Here is a 17,482-nt window from a genome sequence, read left to right as displayed (position 1 = left end):
ACCGCCACAGGTAGGCCCCTGTGTACCGGTCGCTATTTGCGGCCAGCGCTGAAGAGGCGGGTGCGACCAAATATGGCCATCGGGGCGATAGCGGGGTGCTGCGCACACCGATTACGTCATCGGTGGCGGCGCAGCGCTACAGGCTAACGCCGCCATTAGCGCCCCGCTAAATATCACGGTAGGTGTGGCCAGTGGCGCAAAAGCCACTGAGTGCCCTCTTTGGGTGCAAACTGGTGGCGCAGGCCACTGAATTTCTAGGCCATTATGTTTTTCTATTCTTCCTACCAAAGTGAATAACCTCACAGGTTAGATGATATAACTAAGTTATTTTGTTCTAGTACTATTACCAATTGGTTTCCCAATGGGAATTGCCCTTTATATTGGCCCAGAAATTCGGGTCTCCACGGGTGAGTACGCATGGGGTACTCACCCGTAGGCCCAATGGAAGTGCCGGTTACCTGCATGCACTGCGCATGCACGGGAAACCGGCACTTCCGTTCCCCTGAAAGAAGGGATTCAGAGGTCGAACGCGTGCGCAGGAGAGGCAGCGCGTGCGCATCGAACTTACGTTTTTTTTGCAGGTTTTCCCGGGAAGGTAAGTCTCCAGAAGTTAGACATGTAAAAAGCAGTCGCAAGGCCTGCTTTTAACAAGGTAAGTGGTGAATTAATTAAAATTAAATCATTTTTTCCACAGGTTTATTATTTTTAAACACTTTAAAGAAAGGTAAGTTTATTTTTAGCCCTGTTAGAAAAAAAAAATTTCAAAAATTTAAATTATTGTTTAAAATAGTTATTTCATGTAATTTATAGTTTATTTTAAAAATGTGTTTTTTTTTTACATTTATTTGAAGATTTAGTGATGTTTTGGGGCTTATAGTATTTATAGGTTTGACAGCCCTTCCTGTCAAACTTATGAATGAAGCATTCCCTGCTACCATTGGCTCCCCATGGCCCACGTGATCCCAGGGGACGCTTCAAACTAACTGCGCCCCTGGGATACGCAAGCACTGCATGCCGGCAGTTGGAGCAGGCCCAGGATCGCAATTCCACAGGGGGCCCACAGCACAATGGCCGGCGCGCTAGGTAAGTGCAGGTCAGGAGCTTGCACCCGTGGGAAGCCCCCGACCCGAATTTCTGGGCCAATATGTTTGATAGAGGTTTTTAAAATTATGAAGGGGTTTGATAGGGTAGACTTAGCAAAGATGTTTCTACTTGTGGGGGAGAGCAAAACTAGGGCCATAAATATAAGACAGTCACCAATAAATCCAATCGGGAATTCAGGAGAAACTTCTGTATCCAGAGAGTGGTTAGAATGTGGAACTCACTACCACAAGGAGTAGTTAAGGCGAATAACATAGACGCACTTAAGGGGAAGCTAGATAAGCACATGATGAAGAAAGGAATGGAAGGACATGCCAATAGGGTTAGATGAAGAGGGGTGGGAGGAAGCTTGTGTAGAGCATAAACGCTGGCAAAGACCAGTTGGGCTGAATGGCCTATTTCTGTGCTGTAAATTCTATGTAATATGCAAAAGGAGGACCTACAGAGGGGTTGCCATGCAGGTCATACTGCACAAAATATGCTCTGTACCCATCCAATGGTTTCTGCACACACATCTGCAGAGTAATTGGCACCTCACATTAGCAGATGAATAGCACAGGTGGATGTTCATCTTCTCAAGGCAAGTTGGGACCGCATCACCCCCACCCCCATCCCTCCATACCTGACATGCAAGATTCAGAATGTGAATCCCTACAGTTATGTTGGATGCTTCTCTGAAAGCACCCCAATCAGAGTACACCACGATTTCAGGGTACTGTGTTAAAGAAGCTATGCGAGACTCATCAAGACCCAGCCTGGCTGTACCTGTCAAGATGACACCAGCCATTGCCGCAGCACTGGCACACCTACCTGGCAAAGAACCTGGAGAACTGCTTCCTCAGTGTTTGCGTAAGCAAACCTTTTGAAAGTTACTATTGATTTGGCTTCCTCCACCGTTTCAGGCAGTGCATTCCAGATCAATAATCTGTGTATGTTTGTATAATCACGCAAGGTTTTAGGATAATGTGTATCCTTTTAAAGTCAGCTTTGAACTGCATTGCTGTCAATCAGAGTCAATTAGGCATAGACTATAGACTTTGCTTAAAGCTGATGACTGTGTCTATGTTTACACCTCTTTTTTGTTTGTTTTTTTTGCAGATGTATTTTAAGAGTCTTGAAGATTTCAAGCCTGTTTATCTTCGTAGTCATTTGCTCAGTAGGTGCTCTGTTTTCCATTACTTCATGTAGAGCTAGCTTTACTTAGCTTTCACTCTATGTGGCTGACTTGAGTGAAAGCAGTTACTGTGCACAAACCCAGTTAATTAAGGCCACTGTTGCTTGTCTCAGACAGGCATTATAACTCAGGAATGGTGGCTGCTCACTGTATCACTGTACTGTCTAATTACGCTCCTGTGACGCGCCTTGGGATGTTTTACTAGGTTAAAGGTGTTATATCAATGTAAGTCCTTGTTTGATGTATCGTTCAACGGACAACCAGCAGACACAAGTTGTATTGACAGCTGCATCTTGTCTGCATGTGGTGTTAACGTAGGAGCTCAACACAAATATTTCTGGATGCAGGCACAGAGCTCCATTCCCTAGATGGCTAATTGTTAATGTTGGACTACATATAGAGGTGTTCCTTCTCTCACAACATTAAAATAAAGTGTCAAAAGTAAGTTTACAAAGTTTCCACGGGCCCCAGACGGCTTCTTGAGCACTTTAACTGAGATGGCGTGACACTGGTGTGGAACCTAAGTGGTGTGAGACTACTTTGCTTCAGGGCACTTGGGAATCAGATCGAGTTAGGCTGCCACTTTCCCACTGGTGTGTCCTTAAAACCATGTCTCGCCAATGTGAAAGCGGCAGTATAATGGCAGCAAAATACTGCGGATGCTGGAAATCCGAAATAACAACAGAAAACGCTGGAAAAACTCTGCAGGCCAGGCAACATCCGTGGAGAGAGAAACAGAGTTAACGTTTCAGGTCGAAGACCCTTCGTCAGAACTGAGAAAAAAGCAGGAAATGAAACGGACGAAAAAACAAGTTTGGGGGCTGGGAAATGGGGGAGGGGATGAAAGAACAAAAGGGAAGGTCTGTGAGAGGTGAAGAGACATTAAGAGATATTCAAGGCGAGACGAGATGGTAATAGGACAGGTAAAGAGACAAAGGATGGCTCTAGATGAATATATATGGCAGCCTAAATGAAGGGTGAAAATTCTCCAAAATGTTTTGTTCCATCTACATATTTCTTCAGTGGGGTGGGGGGGGGGGAGAGAAATTACTTAAAATATGATTTCTAAAAACTTGAAACTTTTTCTGTGCGTCAAATGGGGGCTTTCCACACTTGACTTCCCCGGAGGTCTAGGGTTGCCAGCTCTGGTTGGCTGTGTTCCTGGAGGTGTTTGTCACATGACCTCGAACCGCCCCACCCCCGCACACTCCCGCCATTGGTTCATCCTTCAGGCGCACCACCTTCACATGGCCAATTGGAAAGGGAGCAAGACTCTTTTGTTACCGAATTGGATTGATCATGACTGTTGGTGAAACAGGCATTTCCGCCCCCCCCCAGCTCCAATACTTTTATAACTAATAAATTAAATTGTTCGAAGAAAATTTGAAAAGATACAATTTTGTTTAATGCCCCAATGATTTTTCTCCCGGGTGTTGCTCACAACAGGGTCCTGGAGATTAATTTCCAATTCCTGGAGACTCCGGGACAGTCCTGGAGGGTTGCCAAGCCTATGGAGATCCGGCTGGCTTTACAGCTCAGTACGGCATGGCAGCCCTTTCAAGCAGGTCACCTCTTGGGGTTAGACATTGGAATTTATGAAGTCGGAATGAAAGGAGCAGTTGGAGTAATGCCTGCATGTTATGACACTAGATTGATGTGTGTTAGGCCTAGATGTCTGATTCAACCCTTCAACCACAATATAGGCCAGAGTTTGTAGGGAATAAGTATGAATCCCACAACCAATCTCAACAATGATTCCAGACCCTGGACTGAAAAGAAGAGGCTTTTAAAATGGAAGCAGGATGAAGAATTAGACATAAGCCTAGAAATTACTGTTGGTAATATTATCCCTTGCTTAATGTATTCATACAGCATTATTTCAGCTGCCATTTTAGCGGCAGCTAGATAAATGATTGACATGTATTAAAATAACAGAGGGATCACTGGGGAAATTAGCGATTGCTTCATATACTTATATTCCCTTTTAGAAACATAGAAACATAGAAGATAGGAGCAGGAATAGGCCATTCGGCCCCTCGAGCCTGTTCCGCCATTTAATGAGATCATGGCTGATCATCCAAATTCAGTACCCTGTCCCTGCTTTCTCCCCATATCCCTTGATCCCTTTGGCCTTAAGAAATATATCTAACTCCTTCTTGAATATATTTAATGAATTGGTCTCAACTGCCTTCTGTGGTAGAGAATTCCACCCAGAGCTATTTTAGTGGAAACTAAATAAATAGGTTAAAGCCATAACAACAAAGGACCGTGCGCAATATCGCAAATGCAAAATATTGTGGATGCTGGAAATCTGAAATAGAAACAGAAAATTAGCAGGCCAGGCAGCTTCTGTGGAGTGAGAAATGGTTTATGGGGCTGATTTTAACCCCCCTCGCCCAGTGACGCTTGCCCGCTGGGCATTGACGCCGTTCCCGACCATTTCAGGCGGGAGTCGGTTTCAGTGCATGCGAATGAGACTCGAGAGTTAAAATCTACCGGGCCTCAAACTTTGTGGGGCCAGACGGACCTCCGCCCACTTTGGCACCCGCAACCCCTTCTCCCCCCACCCCAAGTTCAAATTGACCTCAACGTTTTGTGCATTTACCCACTAAAATCACCAACAGTAACTTCCTGACTCTAGAAACATAGAAAAATAGGAGCAGGAGTAGGCCATTCGGCCCTTCGAGCCTGCTCCGCCATTCACTATGATCATGGCTGATCCTCTATCTCAATACCATATTCCCACTCTCTCCCCATACCCCTTGATGCCTTTTGTGTCTAGAAATCTATCTATCTCCTTCTTAAATATATTCAGTGACTCGGCCTCCACAGCCCTTTGTGGTAGAGAATTCCACAGGTTCACCACCATCTGAGTGAAGAAATTTCTCCTCATCTCAGCCCTAAATATCCTACCCCGTATCATGAGACTGTGACCCCTCGTTATAGACCCCCCCAGCCAGGGGAAACATCCTCCCTGCATCCAATCCGTCTAACCCTGTCAGAATTTTATACGTTTCAATGAGATCCCCTCTCATTCTTCTAAACACTAGTGAATACAGGCCTAGTCGACCCAATCTCTCCAACATTGGATGAGCAATTCAGACCCTCCATTTTATACCAATTTTTGTTCACTGGTTCCCATCTGTCACCATCTACATACCTTGCACCAATTGCTCAGGAAGTCTAATGTTGGATAAAAGAGCAGGTCAGAGGCTAGGTATTCTGCAGTGAGTGCCTCACCTCCTGACTCCCCAAAGCCTTTCCACCATCTACAAGGCACAAATAAGGAATGTGATGGAATACTCTCCATTTGCCTGGATGAGTGCAGCTCCAACAACACTCAAGAAGCTCGACACTATCCAGGACAAAGCAGCCCGCTTGATTGGCACCCCATCCACCACCTTAAACATTCACTCCCTCCACCCCCAGCGCACCGTGGCTGCAGTGTGTACCATCCACAAGATGCATTGCAGTAACTCGCCAAGGCTTCTTCGGCAGCACCTCCCAAACCCGCGACCTCCTCCACCTAGAAGGACAAGGGCAGCAGGTGCATGGGAACACCACCACCTCCAAGTTCCCCTCCAAGTCACACACCATCCTGACTTAGAAGTATCTCGCCGACCCTTAATCGTCGCTGGGTCAAAATCCTGGAACCCCCTCCCTAACAGCACTGTGGGGGTACCTTCACCACACGGACTGCAGCGGTTCAAGAAGGCGGCTCACCACCACCTTCTCAAGGGCAATGAGGGATGCCCACATCCCATAAACAAATAAAAAACTGGGTTACCAGCTTGTTAGTAATTGAAACCACGTCAGTAACATATTTCTATGTGGGTTTTCTTGCTACCTGCAAAACATCCCTTAATCTATGGGCTGAAATGGAACTGGTTTATAACGGTTGAATTTTCCAATGATTGCAGGTTTTATTTAGCTCTCATCCGGATCGTGGGAACCCCAGACAAATGCTAGCTGTTTCACCATTTGAAAGCACATGTATCCTTTTCCAATGCAATTATTCAGTTGCTGCTGCGTTGCGTGTAGCTATCCATTATGGATGCCGATCATTTGTGATAGCACAGTGATTAAAAACGCCTGCTTGGAAGAACTTTGGTAAAACACCACTCGATTAGTGATTTGGCTTAGAGGTTTATAAAAAATATATATATTTTTTAATAATTAATGTCCCTGACACAAGTTTCAATGAGGTTCCTTGGTCTGAGCAATGCAGGCAAGGCTTCGCTGTCAAGTTAAAGAGAAATGTGTTTTACTAAACTGGGAAGGTTTATAAAGAGAGTTTAGTAACTTCAGCTGCCCAAAGTCAGTGTGGTAGAAAGGGGTGGGTGGGGTAAGGGGGGGAAACTACCTCATGATTTTGCAACACATAACAAGATGAGGAATCCAACCCCTCTGGTGTCCACACATCAGTGGCCAGTGGGTTGTACTCAGCAGCGGGAACTCTGGCTAACGTTTCAGTTATTTCTCAATCTCTTAGTTAGACTTCCCAAATTGTGTGACACATCAGGCGATGTTTGCACACGGAGGTACATCGACGGCAACTTTTTGAAACATCATCCACAATCCGTGGAATATGCGCTCAATGCTGTACTGTACTGCGCGCAGTTTTGGTCTCCTTATTTAAGGAGGGATATATTTGCATTGGAGGCAGTTCAGAGAAGGTTCACAAGGTTGATTCCTGAGATGAAGGGGTTGACGTATGAGGAAAGGTTGAGCAGGTTGGGCCTATACTCATTGCAGTTTAGAAGAATGAGAGGGGATCTTATTGAAACATATAAGATTCTGAAGGGGCTTGACAGGGTAGATGCAGAGAGGATGTTTCCCCTCGTGGGGGAATCTAGAACTAGGGGGCATAGTTTCAGGATAAGTGCTGCCCATTTAAAACAGAGATGAGGAGGAATTTCTTCACCCAGAGAGTGTATATATATGCTGTATATAAAAGACAAGACATTTTTGTTTTACATTTATATAAATGATTTGGACATAGTCACGGAGTAAATGATATCAAAGAAAGACTTGCATTTATATAGCGCCTTTCATGACCTCCGGACATCTCAAAGCGCTTTACAGCCAATGAAGTACTTTTGAAGTCACTGTTGTAATGTAGGAAAACGCAGCAGCCAAGTTGTGCACAGCAAGCTCCCATAAACAACAATGTGTTAATGACCAGGTAATCTTTTTTATGTTGATTGAGGGACAAATAGTGGGCAGGACACCGGGGATAACTCCCCTGCTCTTCTTTGAAATAGTGCCATGGGATCTTTTACGTCTACCTGAGAGAGCAGATGGGGGCCTTGGTTTAACGTCTCATCCGAAAGACGGCACCTCCGACAGTGCAGCACTGTCTCGGTACTTCAAAGAGTGTAGGCAGAAAAGACCCGGAAAAGGCAAGTGGGTTGTTGGGTTTTGTTTAGAGGGGCGCTGAATAGAAAAGCAAGGAATTGATGTTAATGGAACAGCTGGAGTATTGCATGCAGTTCTGGCACCCCATAATAAAAAGAATATTGGAGCCATGAAAAGGGTATGGAGGAGATTTACTAGAATGATACCATGTATGAAAGGTTATAGTTATGAAGAAAAACTGAAAAAAGAAGGTTAAGGGCGGGGGGAGGGGGGATGTAATAGAGGTTTTTAAAATCATGAAATGTTTTGAGTGCGTAAATAGTAAAAAATTGTTTCCACTGGGTTGGCAAATCAGTAACAAGGGGGCAGCTGTCTGCTGTGGCTCAGTGGGTAATCACTCTCACCTACTGGGTCAGAAGGTTGTGAGTTCATAGTCCCACTCCAGCGACTTGAGCACAAAAATCTAGGCTGACACTCCAGTGCGGTACTATTTCGAAGAAGAGCAGGGGAGTTATCCCTGGGGCCAATATTTATCACTCAATCAACATCACTAAAAACAGATTATCCGGTTATTATCACATTGCTGTTTGTGGGAGCTCGCTGTGCGCAAATTGGCTGCTGCACTTCCCACATTACAACAGTGACTACACTTCAAAAAGTACTTCATTGGCTGTAAAATGCTTTTGAGACAATCTGAGGTCATGATAGGCGCTATATAAATGCAAGACTTTCTTTTTTTTTCTTTCAAAAACTCAGGATTATCACGTGAAGAATGAAAGGGGCAGTTACAAGGAATTTTTTTTTGCACATAGCATTATTAGAACATGGAGGGATAAATCAAGCCCCACAGCATTTCCTTTATGCACTAGCTTCACTGCATTTTATTTAAATTGTGAAATAAAGTTGGATCTAATCGAGTGGCAATTGAAGCAGAGGCTATAATATCGCTTAAAAGGGAACTGGATTAGTATTTGAAAAGGAAGAATATATAAAGATACAGAAAAACGGGCAGGGAAGTAGGCTAATCGATCCAGTTGAAGAGCTAGCATCTTTATGGGCCGTATGACCTCATTCTATCTCTGCAAATGCTATGATTCTAGGTTTGGAAATTTACTGAATGAACAAGCACTACTGCATTAGGCCGACATAACTCACTTGCCCTTCAGTCCGCTGAGTTACAGGATTGATCGTTTAGTCTTCAGCAAACCAAGCCCAGTAGTGGCTCACTTGCGCACTAATTTCACTGGTAATTTTATTGCTGCCCGATGCAGTAAGGTACTGGTTCACTGCCTGTGTATTTAAATCGTGCAATAAAGTTGGGTCCACGTGGTCACTTTGATGAACATACTGGCCCCGGATTTTTGCAGTGGTAATGGTGGCGAAACTGTCAGCATTCACCGTCGTTACTCCTCTGAAAGTGACAGCAACCTCTGGAGTCAGCGCGTGCGCAGATAAAGGCAAAAATCCAGGCGTTGCGGTCAGTCGTTCTCTGCTCCTCCGCAGGTTGCGCTGTGGAACTCCCCGGAGCCGGCAATCAATTCAAATCACAGTTCCTGACGAAAACTTCCCCATATACGCTGGAATATCGCTGTTAAACCCCCCGAAAAAGTTAAGCTTTGTTGAAAGAGGTGTAACTGGGCTTTTAATGGCGTATTGACTGCTGAGAAACCATTCTGGCCCTGAAAAACTAACTTTATATTTGTATACTGTCAAATTTTTCCATTAATATGATAAGAATTACATGGCTTTTTAAAATAATTTTTTTTCTTTAAACGTTTGTTTAATGGGCCATATTTTCCAATCGGAGGCTTCCCGCGTGCCTCAGGAAAAATCTACGCACTTACCTGAGGGCTCCCGAGGTGCATATAGTTCCGATGCTGGGCCTCTTGAATTCCAAGTGCGCTGGGCCCACGTATCCCAGGGGTGCATGCGGTTTGCGAGTGTCCCTGGGATCACGTGGGCCATGGGGAGCCAATCAAAGAAGGGAATCTCCCTTCATACACTTGACAGATAGACCTGTCAAATATATGAACCTGTCAAATATATGAATGGAGATCACCCCAAAAACACTTCAAAACATTAAATAAAAATTTTTTAAATCACATTTTTAAGATTAGTTGAAATTACAATAAATTAAATATTTTAAACAAAAATTACATTTTTTGAAAAAACGAATTAAAGTTTTTTACAGGGCTAAAAATAAACTTACCCTTTTAAAAGTATTTTTGAATGATAAATGACTGAAATTTTTAAAAACTTTTTTTCAACTCTTATCCTGGTACAAGCATACCAGGCGTAAGAATTCTAAAGGTTTTCTGCGGGCGGAGGTTTTCCAGAAAGTGGAACTATCGCCCGCAGAGGCCCTTCTCCAGGGCAGGCATTCGATCTGTCAAGAGCATTCTTGACAGAGCGGAAATGCCGGTTTTCAGCGCATGCGCTGTGCATGCCTGAAACCGGCATTTCTGATGTCCCTACGGGTGGGTACACAATGCGTACACACGCGTAGGGATCGGAATATCCGGGCCAATATTTCAGCGTCTACCTTAATCATATGTATATGTCTCAATCTTCATTTCACTGTCTGTAAAAAAATGTACAAAAAGTCAATTAGAATCTGTGCATTTTACTTCCTGGTTTGCTGTCTGTGAGAATTCTTCAATGTGATTGGCTGCTTAGCCAGCTTGATGACATCACTGTTGCTGGGTGCTGGAGATTCGCTTGATTTGGCGCCAGATTCAAACTAACATTGGGAGTGCTGAAATTCACGCTACAGATCACTAGATCTCTGTGGGCAGCTTTCTTCGAGGTCAGCGATGAGTGCCATCACTTCGCCGCTGACCGCAAATTCCGGGCCAATTTCTTTTGAGCCTATCGCACCAACTCCAAAGTTACAAGGGTTTTTTAAAAATGTTTTAACTCCGTCTTTTTGGTCGGGATGTTTTAAGATGATTGAAAGACTGCAAGGGGGGGAACTATTCCAAAAAGTATTCACGGAACAAAAGTGTGCATTTTTGGAGCAGTTTGCCAAAGCAGTAGTTCGTTGTTTTGAAATCTCATTGGTTTTTGCAAGAAATGTACAATTCTAGTCACCGAGCACCTGGCCTTTCAAAACAGTTATATTTGGGAAACCCAAATTAATTGCACAAGGTGCCTGTTTGAGAATCTTGGCTGCAGCAGCCTTCACCGCAGGGAAAAACAATCCATAAATAAGATGTTAGATCTCTCCATGGGGACATTAATGCGATGCTCAGTGCCCCTGGCGCTGAAGCCTGGGAAGCATGGAGTGTGATAATTAAGTTCCTGTGACGCTGATAGCCTGCGAGCCAGATGTGCAACCCTTTAAGAATCGCTGGCACTAGACAATGTGACTTTTTTCCCGTGTTGTGTAGGGGTTGCCAACTCTGCTGTTCCTGGAGGACTGGACTTGCGACATTTGCTGCAGTCTGCAAATGTCATTGCATTTACTTTAATGGCTGTGCTTTTGCTGAGGGGGCTAATGACCCCGATTTGATGGTTATAATTTTAATTCGACCGACCTGGGTATGATGTTGCTGAGATTGAAGCGCATGTATTGGCAATGCACATTCTGTATAGAAACATAGGAGGAAAAATTTGGTTGATTTGCGCAAAGCAACTAGTGCCTGGGCGCGGCGCCACTAACGCCTCCCGCAAAATTCAGCGGGAGGTTAGCCCCGCGGTGCTGCACTTCCGGCGATGACGCCATCGCCATGCACACCGCTCCAGCCGCGATCTTCAGTAGCGCCCCCTGAATTACCCCCCGACACTATGTCCGACAGGGTCAGGGGGGCGTACGTGCGGCCGGGGTGGCACAAATTAAAGGGGAGGTGCTGGGCGGCCATTTTTGTTGCTGGCCACCTGCCAGCACCTTCCCCCGTTGCTGTCCCCAGCCTCCTGTGAAGCCCCCCTCACGCGGGGCGCCGGCTGCGCTCCGTGAGCCCGGCACTCCTCTTGAGTGCCGGACTCTTTTGCCGGCACTCCGATCCCTGGTTGCCCAGCTGGGCCCCGGGTTGCGCTGCGCTAGGCCCCCTCCCCTTTAATAAGGGGAAGAAAGCCTGCAGTACCATGGCACGTAGCGTCGCGATATTCCCTCGCAGCACCCCAAGAGGAGTCATATTGTCTCTTGGGGCACTAGCTGTGAATTTTGGGCGCGGGGCGCTAACTTTTTCGGGGCGCTAATAGTAGCGCCCCAGCGAAGTTAACGTTCCAAAGGGGGCGTGACCCAATTTTGCCCTCATAGAATCATAGAATGATACAGCATAGGAGGAGGCCATTCAGCCCATCGTGCCTGTGCCGGCTCTTTGGGAGAGCTATCCAATTAGTCCCACTACCCTGCTCTTTCCCCGTAGCCCTGTACATTTATTTTTCCTTCAAGTATTTATCCAATTCTCTTTTGAATGTCGCTATTGCATCATCTTCCAGCACCCTTTCACGTAGTGCATTCCAGATCACAACAACTCTGTGTAAAACAATGCTTCCTAATGTCTCTAATTCTTTCGCCAATCACCTTTAAATCTGTGTCCTCTGGCTACCGACCCTTCTGCCACTGGAAACAGTTTCTCCCCAGTTACTCTATCAAAACCGCTCATGATTTTGAACACCTCTATCAAATTTCCTCTTAACCTTCTCTGCTCTAAGGAGAACCACCCCAGCTTCTCCAGTCTCTCCACATAACTGAAGTCCCTGATCCCTTGTACCATTCTAGTAAATCTCCTCTGCACCCTCTCCAAGGCCATGACTTCCTAAAGTGCGGTGCCCACAATTGAACACAAAAGTCCAGCTGAGGCCTAACCATTGTTTTAGAAATGATTAGCTTCCTTGCTTTTGTACTCTATGCCTCTGTTAATAAAGCCAAGGAACCCATATGCCTTTTTAACTCGGCCTTCTCAGCTTGTTCTGCCACCTTCAAAGATTTGTGTACATACACCCCCAGGTCTCTCTGTTCCTACAACCCCTTTGAAATTGTACCATTTAGTTAATATTGCCTCTTCCTGCCAAAATGTATCACCTCACACTTCTCTGTGTTAAATTACATCTGCCATCTGCCATGTGCCTGCCCATTTCACCAGTCTGTCTTTGTCCTCTTGAAATGTATTACTATCCGCCTCACTGTTAACTACATTTCTGATTTTGTGTCATCTGCAAACTTTGAAATTATGCCCTTTATACGCAAGTCCAGGTCATTAATATATTTCAAAAAGAGCAGTGGTCCTAATACCGAGCCCTGGGGAACACCACTGTATACTTCCCCCCACATCTTTCAAAGCTGAAAATTAAGTTTAAAATGACTTGGCTGCGAGGAACATATTGGCGTGTTCAGTTGTACAGGCTGACACCCTGGCTATCTCCCCCCATTTACCAGAAGGCGTTTACTCACGGAAGCTGCCGAAGGACACGGACGAACTGCGCCGACACAGTACTTTTCGCCCAGGTTGGCAGCAGCGGCGCCCGGGAGATCGAGCGGCATCGCCGGGAGTCCCCCGGACAATCCGAGAGGGTTGGCAACCCTGGCGCTGTGCGGTGGGAGTGCTGCGATATTGTGCAAAGGAGCTGACCTTGTATTATAGTGCGAGGTTCGCGCTTGGTGTTACAGGTGCACGCGATGCCCAAAGAGCAGGAACCCCTCTACGCTGTCACAGTGCTGCGACTCCGCTGTTGGGCCCTGACTCCCAATTTAGGATTATTGATTAAGAAGAAAAATGAATTAAATGCAAATTAGTTAAACTGTGATCCTAAGTTTGGAGTTCTCTGTTCCAAAATGTTTATATAACACTGTTAATGTGATGTCTCACCTTCTCACTTCTGCTATTAATTGCAGTAGGCTTTTTGTTTAAATGACTGTGTCTGGGGCCTTTTTATATTGATAACTTCTGATCTATGGAGCCTTTTTCTTTACATTGGTGTTTATTTGGGTGTTTGTGCTGCTGGCTACCCGATGCCTTTAAGTGGAAGCTAGATACTGTACGTACATGAGGGAGAAAAAAATGGAAGGATATGCTAAAAGGCTGAGATGAAGTAGGGGTGGGAGGAGGCTCACGTGGAGCATGAAAACAGCCTGTTTCGTTGCTGTGAATTCTATCTAACCCCAGGGGTTAGCTGAATCTGGATGCTGGCAAGACCCACTTCATTTTATTTTTTAAATAAGGTCTTCCTGGGAGGCAGATGTAGCAAATCCGACGGGTTTACATTGGGCTTGCCGATGGTTGAGTGGGACCTGCCACTGACGACAGTACGAGGGGCCTTTTAAAAATAAAAAGAACAGAAACTGCAAGTGGTGGAAATCTGCAAGAAAGAAAGACAGACTTGCATTTATATAGCGCCTTTCACGACCACCGGACGTCCCAAAATGCTTTACAGCCAATGAAGTGCTTTTTTTTTGTTGAAGTGTAGTCACTGCTGTAATGTAGGAAACGCGGCAGCCAATCTGCGCACAGCAAGCTCCCACGAACAGCAGTGTGATAATGACCACATAATCTCAAGAGGAGTGCCGGGCTGACCGATCGCGGCTGGCACCCCGCATGAAGAAGCGCAAGGGGGCAGGTGCTGGCAGGCGGCCCAAATAAAAATGGCTGCCCGGCACCTGCCATTTAACTTGTGCCGCCGCTGCTGCCAAACCGCCCCCTGAACCTGTCGAGCATGAATTTCGCAGGAGGCATTAGCGGCACCGTGCCCAGGCGCTAGGGTCTTTGCAAGCTCCCACAAACAGCAATGTGATAATGACCAGATAATCTGTTTTTAGTGATGTTGATTGAGGGATAAATATTGGCCCAGGACACCGGGGATAAATCCGCTGCTCTTCCTCGAAATAGTGCCCATGGGATCTTTTACATCCACCTGAGAGAGCAGACGGGGCCTCGGTTTAACGTCTCGTCCGACAGACCGCACTGGAACTGCACAGCAGATACAACAGCACCTGTAAAGAGAAAAGACAATCTTCATCCAAACTGAAGGGTATACACGTGAAACATTAACTTGTCCTTTCCCTATTACCGATGCTTTGGACCTGACGAGGGGCCTTTCTCAAAAGCAACATACTGCGGATGCTGGAAATCTGAAATAGAAACAAAAAAATGCTGGAAAACCCATAGCAGGTCAGGCAGCATCTGTGGAGAGAGAACCCGAGTTAACGTTTCAGGTCGATGCTCCTTTCATCAGAGCTGACCCTTTTAATGTTGGTCTCCTTTTAAGTGGGGATTCCAGGAGGAAATGAGAGCTCCCTGCATTTTATTCTGTTCAATATGTTTTCTGTAGACCAGGGGCGGACTCAGATAAAACCGCTGAATTTAACAGCTTAACTGGCAGGCTCCAGGAATCCGAATTAAATGAAGATCAATATGAGAGCAGCTTGGACTCTTAACACTAATATGAGAAATTGGCATCTCCTGTGGCATGGCAACAAAGATTATAAATGTATTTTTAATATAGTAGATGGTTAGCATTTTTATTGGACTCATTACTGGGTAATGCAGTTGCCAAACAACAGTCGAGTTGGCTGTTGCAGTATGTACTAGGCGATAGGAAGCTTCCTTGTTTACACCTTACAACAACAACTGTTATAGCAGCTTTAATGTAGTAAAACGTCCCAGGGCGCCCCACCGGAGCCCAAGCAAACAAAATTTGACAGCGAGCCACATAAGGAGATATTCGGACAGGTGACCAAAAGTTGGTGAAAAAGGTCGGCTTTACAGAGTGCCTTAAAAGGAGGAGAGAGAGGCGGAGAGCTTTAGGGAGTGAATTCCAGAGCTTGGAGCCATGGCAACTGAAGGCACGGACGCCAATGGTTGGAACGATTGAAATTGAGGATGCGCAAGAGGCCAGAATTGCACAAACTACAGCTGTTATTGTTTATTCGGCTATTATATTAACAACAAGGTGGAGATGGATCCATTGGGCTCCTTATTGATTCTGCATCACAGAATACATACGCATGCACAACTACACACTTTACCTTCAAACAAAAATTAACAGCGTATACTGAACGATACAGTCTCGTATCCTGTTATCCTGCATTGCCAGGATCATCTGTCCCTGGCCCTCTCCTGATGTTCTCTTTTTTTTTACCCCCTGTAATCATGCCACACCTACCTGGACTTGGAGTGGCGACCGGAACAAAACCGTCTACTGTAACCATGCTCCGCTTGAGCTTTTCATGATAATGAGGCATCTCGTGGCCTTACCTGTTGTATTGTGCCATGTCCAGTAGTAGATTCTAAATGGTTCGGCCTTGATCCTTGAGGGTTACGTCTCTGCAGCAAGCCAGTATTTAAATCAAGGCAGGCAGAGACTTGCTCTCTGGTTCCTGGGCGTTCTCTTTTCTAGCCAGGTGCCCTGCTGTTTCTGCATGAAAGAACTTGTTAAAAGGGATGTTAGTCGGGGAGAGGTCTGGAGGTCATACGTGTAGAAACATAGAAAAATAGGAGCAGGAGTAGGCCATTCGGCCCTTCGCGCTTGCTCCGCCATTCAATATGATCATGGCTGATCCTCTATCTCAATACCATATTCCCGCTCTCTCCCCATACCCCTTGATGCCTTTTGTGTCTAGAAATCTATCCATCTCCTTCTTAAATATATTCAGTGGCTTGGCCTCCACAGCCTTCTGTGGTAGAGAATTCCACAGGTTCACCACCCTCTGAGTGAAGACATTTCTCCCCATCTCAGTCCTAAATGTTGATGTTCTTACTGCAGTTGTCTCCAGTTGCAGTACATTAACTCGAGGGTTGGCGTCTCCAATGCTCTTCTTGACTATCTCCAACTCAACTGATTTGCGTGATCTGCTGCAGCCTTAAGCCCCTTGCTTGCACTCTTCGCTTGTGTGCCATTGGATTATTTCTTGTTCCTTGTGCCCTCTGGTCGAATATTGGAGGCTGACCTTTCAGTCACTTTGCCCCTGATTTCTGAAATGCTCTGGAAACATAGTTTCCCTTCCTTGGTGTCACAGAATCATGGGATGATACTGCGCACAGAAGGAGACCATTTGGCCCACTGTATCTGTGCTGGCTCTTTGAAAGAGCTCTCCAATTAGTCCCACTCCTCTGCCCATTCCCCATAGCTGTGCAAAATTTTCCCCTTCAAGTGTTTAGCCAATTCCCTTTTGAAAGTTACTATTGAATCTGCTTCCTTTTAGGCAGCGCATTCCAGATCATAACAACTCGCTGTGTAAAAAGAAATTCTCCTCATCTCTGCTCCGGTTCTTTTGCCAATTACCTTAAATCTGTGTCCTCGTGGTGTAAAAAAATGTTTCTTCATGTCGTCTCTGATTCTTTTGCCAACCACCTTGAACCTGTGTCCTCTGGTTACCGACCCATCTGAAAGGTGCTAGATAAATAAAAGTTCTTTCTTCTACCGAAGTTATGGCAGAGGAACCGGTGAAGCCTTGTGAAAATTCACCTCATAGCGACCAGAGGAACTGTTTCTGTGTGCTTGATCATGACATTGAGCACAAAATGCTGAAACGATCTATTCCCCATCGGTCGTAATGACTGTAAATGCTTTGCTTGCTGTATCATGCGGAGTATTTGAGTCTCTTCCAGCCCACACGTTCCTAGTCAACATTTAATTTATGTGGAACACAACTTTCCCATTTTATGTAACGATGGAATGAAATCACAATGTCAGCCATGGCTCAGTGGGTAGCACGCTCGCCTCTGAGTCAGAAGGTTGTGGACTTGGACACAAAATCTAGGCTGACACTCCAGTGCAGTGCTGAGGGAGCGCTGCACTGTCGGAGATGTTAAACCGAGGCCCCGTCTGCTCCCTCAGGTGGGCGTAAAAGATCCCATGGCGCTATTTTGAAGAAGAGCAGGGGAGTTCTCCCAGGTGTCCTGGGCCAAT

At 45.6% G+C, this 17,482-nt stretch overlaps 1 protein-coding gene across 1 annotated transcript in view; it reads left to right on the top strand.

The window, feature by feature from the left end:
* Window positions 1–17,482, top strand: part of oca2 (oculocutaneous albinism II) — a 707,523-nt gene that overhangs the window by 131,457 nt on the left and 558,584 nt on the right. The window contains exons 4-5 of the mRNA XM_085999552.1: window positions 2,200–2,257; window positions 6,196–6,268. Of these exons, the coding sequence (XP_085855678.1) occupies window positions 2,200–2,257; window positions 6,196–6,268 (131 nt within the window). The remainder of the gene's footprint in view (window positions 1–2,199; window positions 2,258–6,195; window positions 6,269–17,482) is intronic.

Source organism: Somniosus microcephalus, chromosome 10 (genome assembly GCF_052327205.1).
Source record: "Somniosus microcephalus isolate GS21.2 chromosome 10, FLI_Smic_1.0, whole genome shotgun sequence".
Classification (NCBI taxonomy): domain Eukaryota; kingdom Metazoa; phylum Chordata; class Chondrichthyes; order Squaliformes; family Somniosidae; genus Somniosus; species Somniosus microcephalus.
This window is presented reverse-complemented; position numbering and strand designations above follow the sequence as displayed.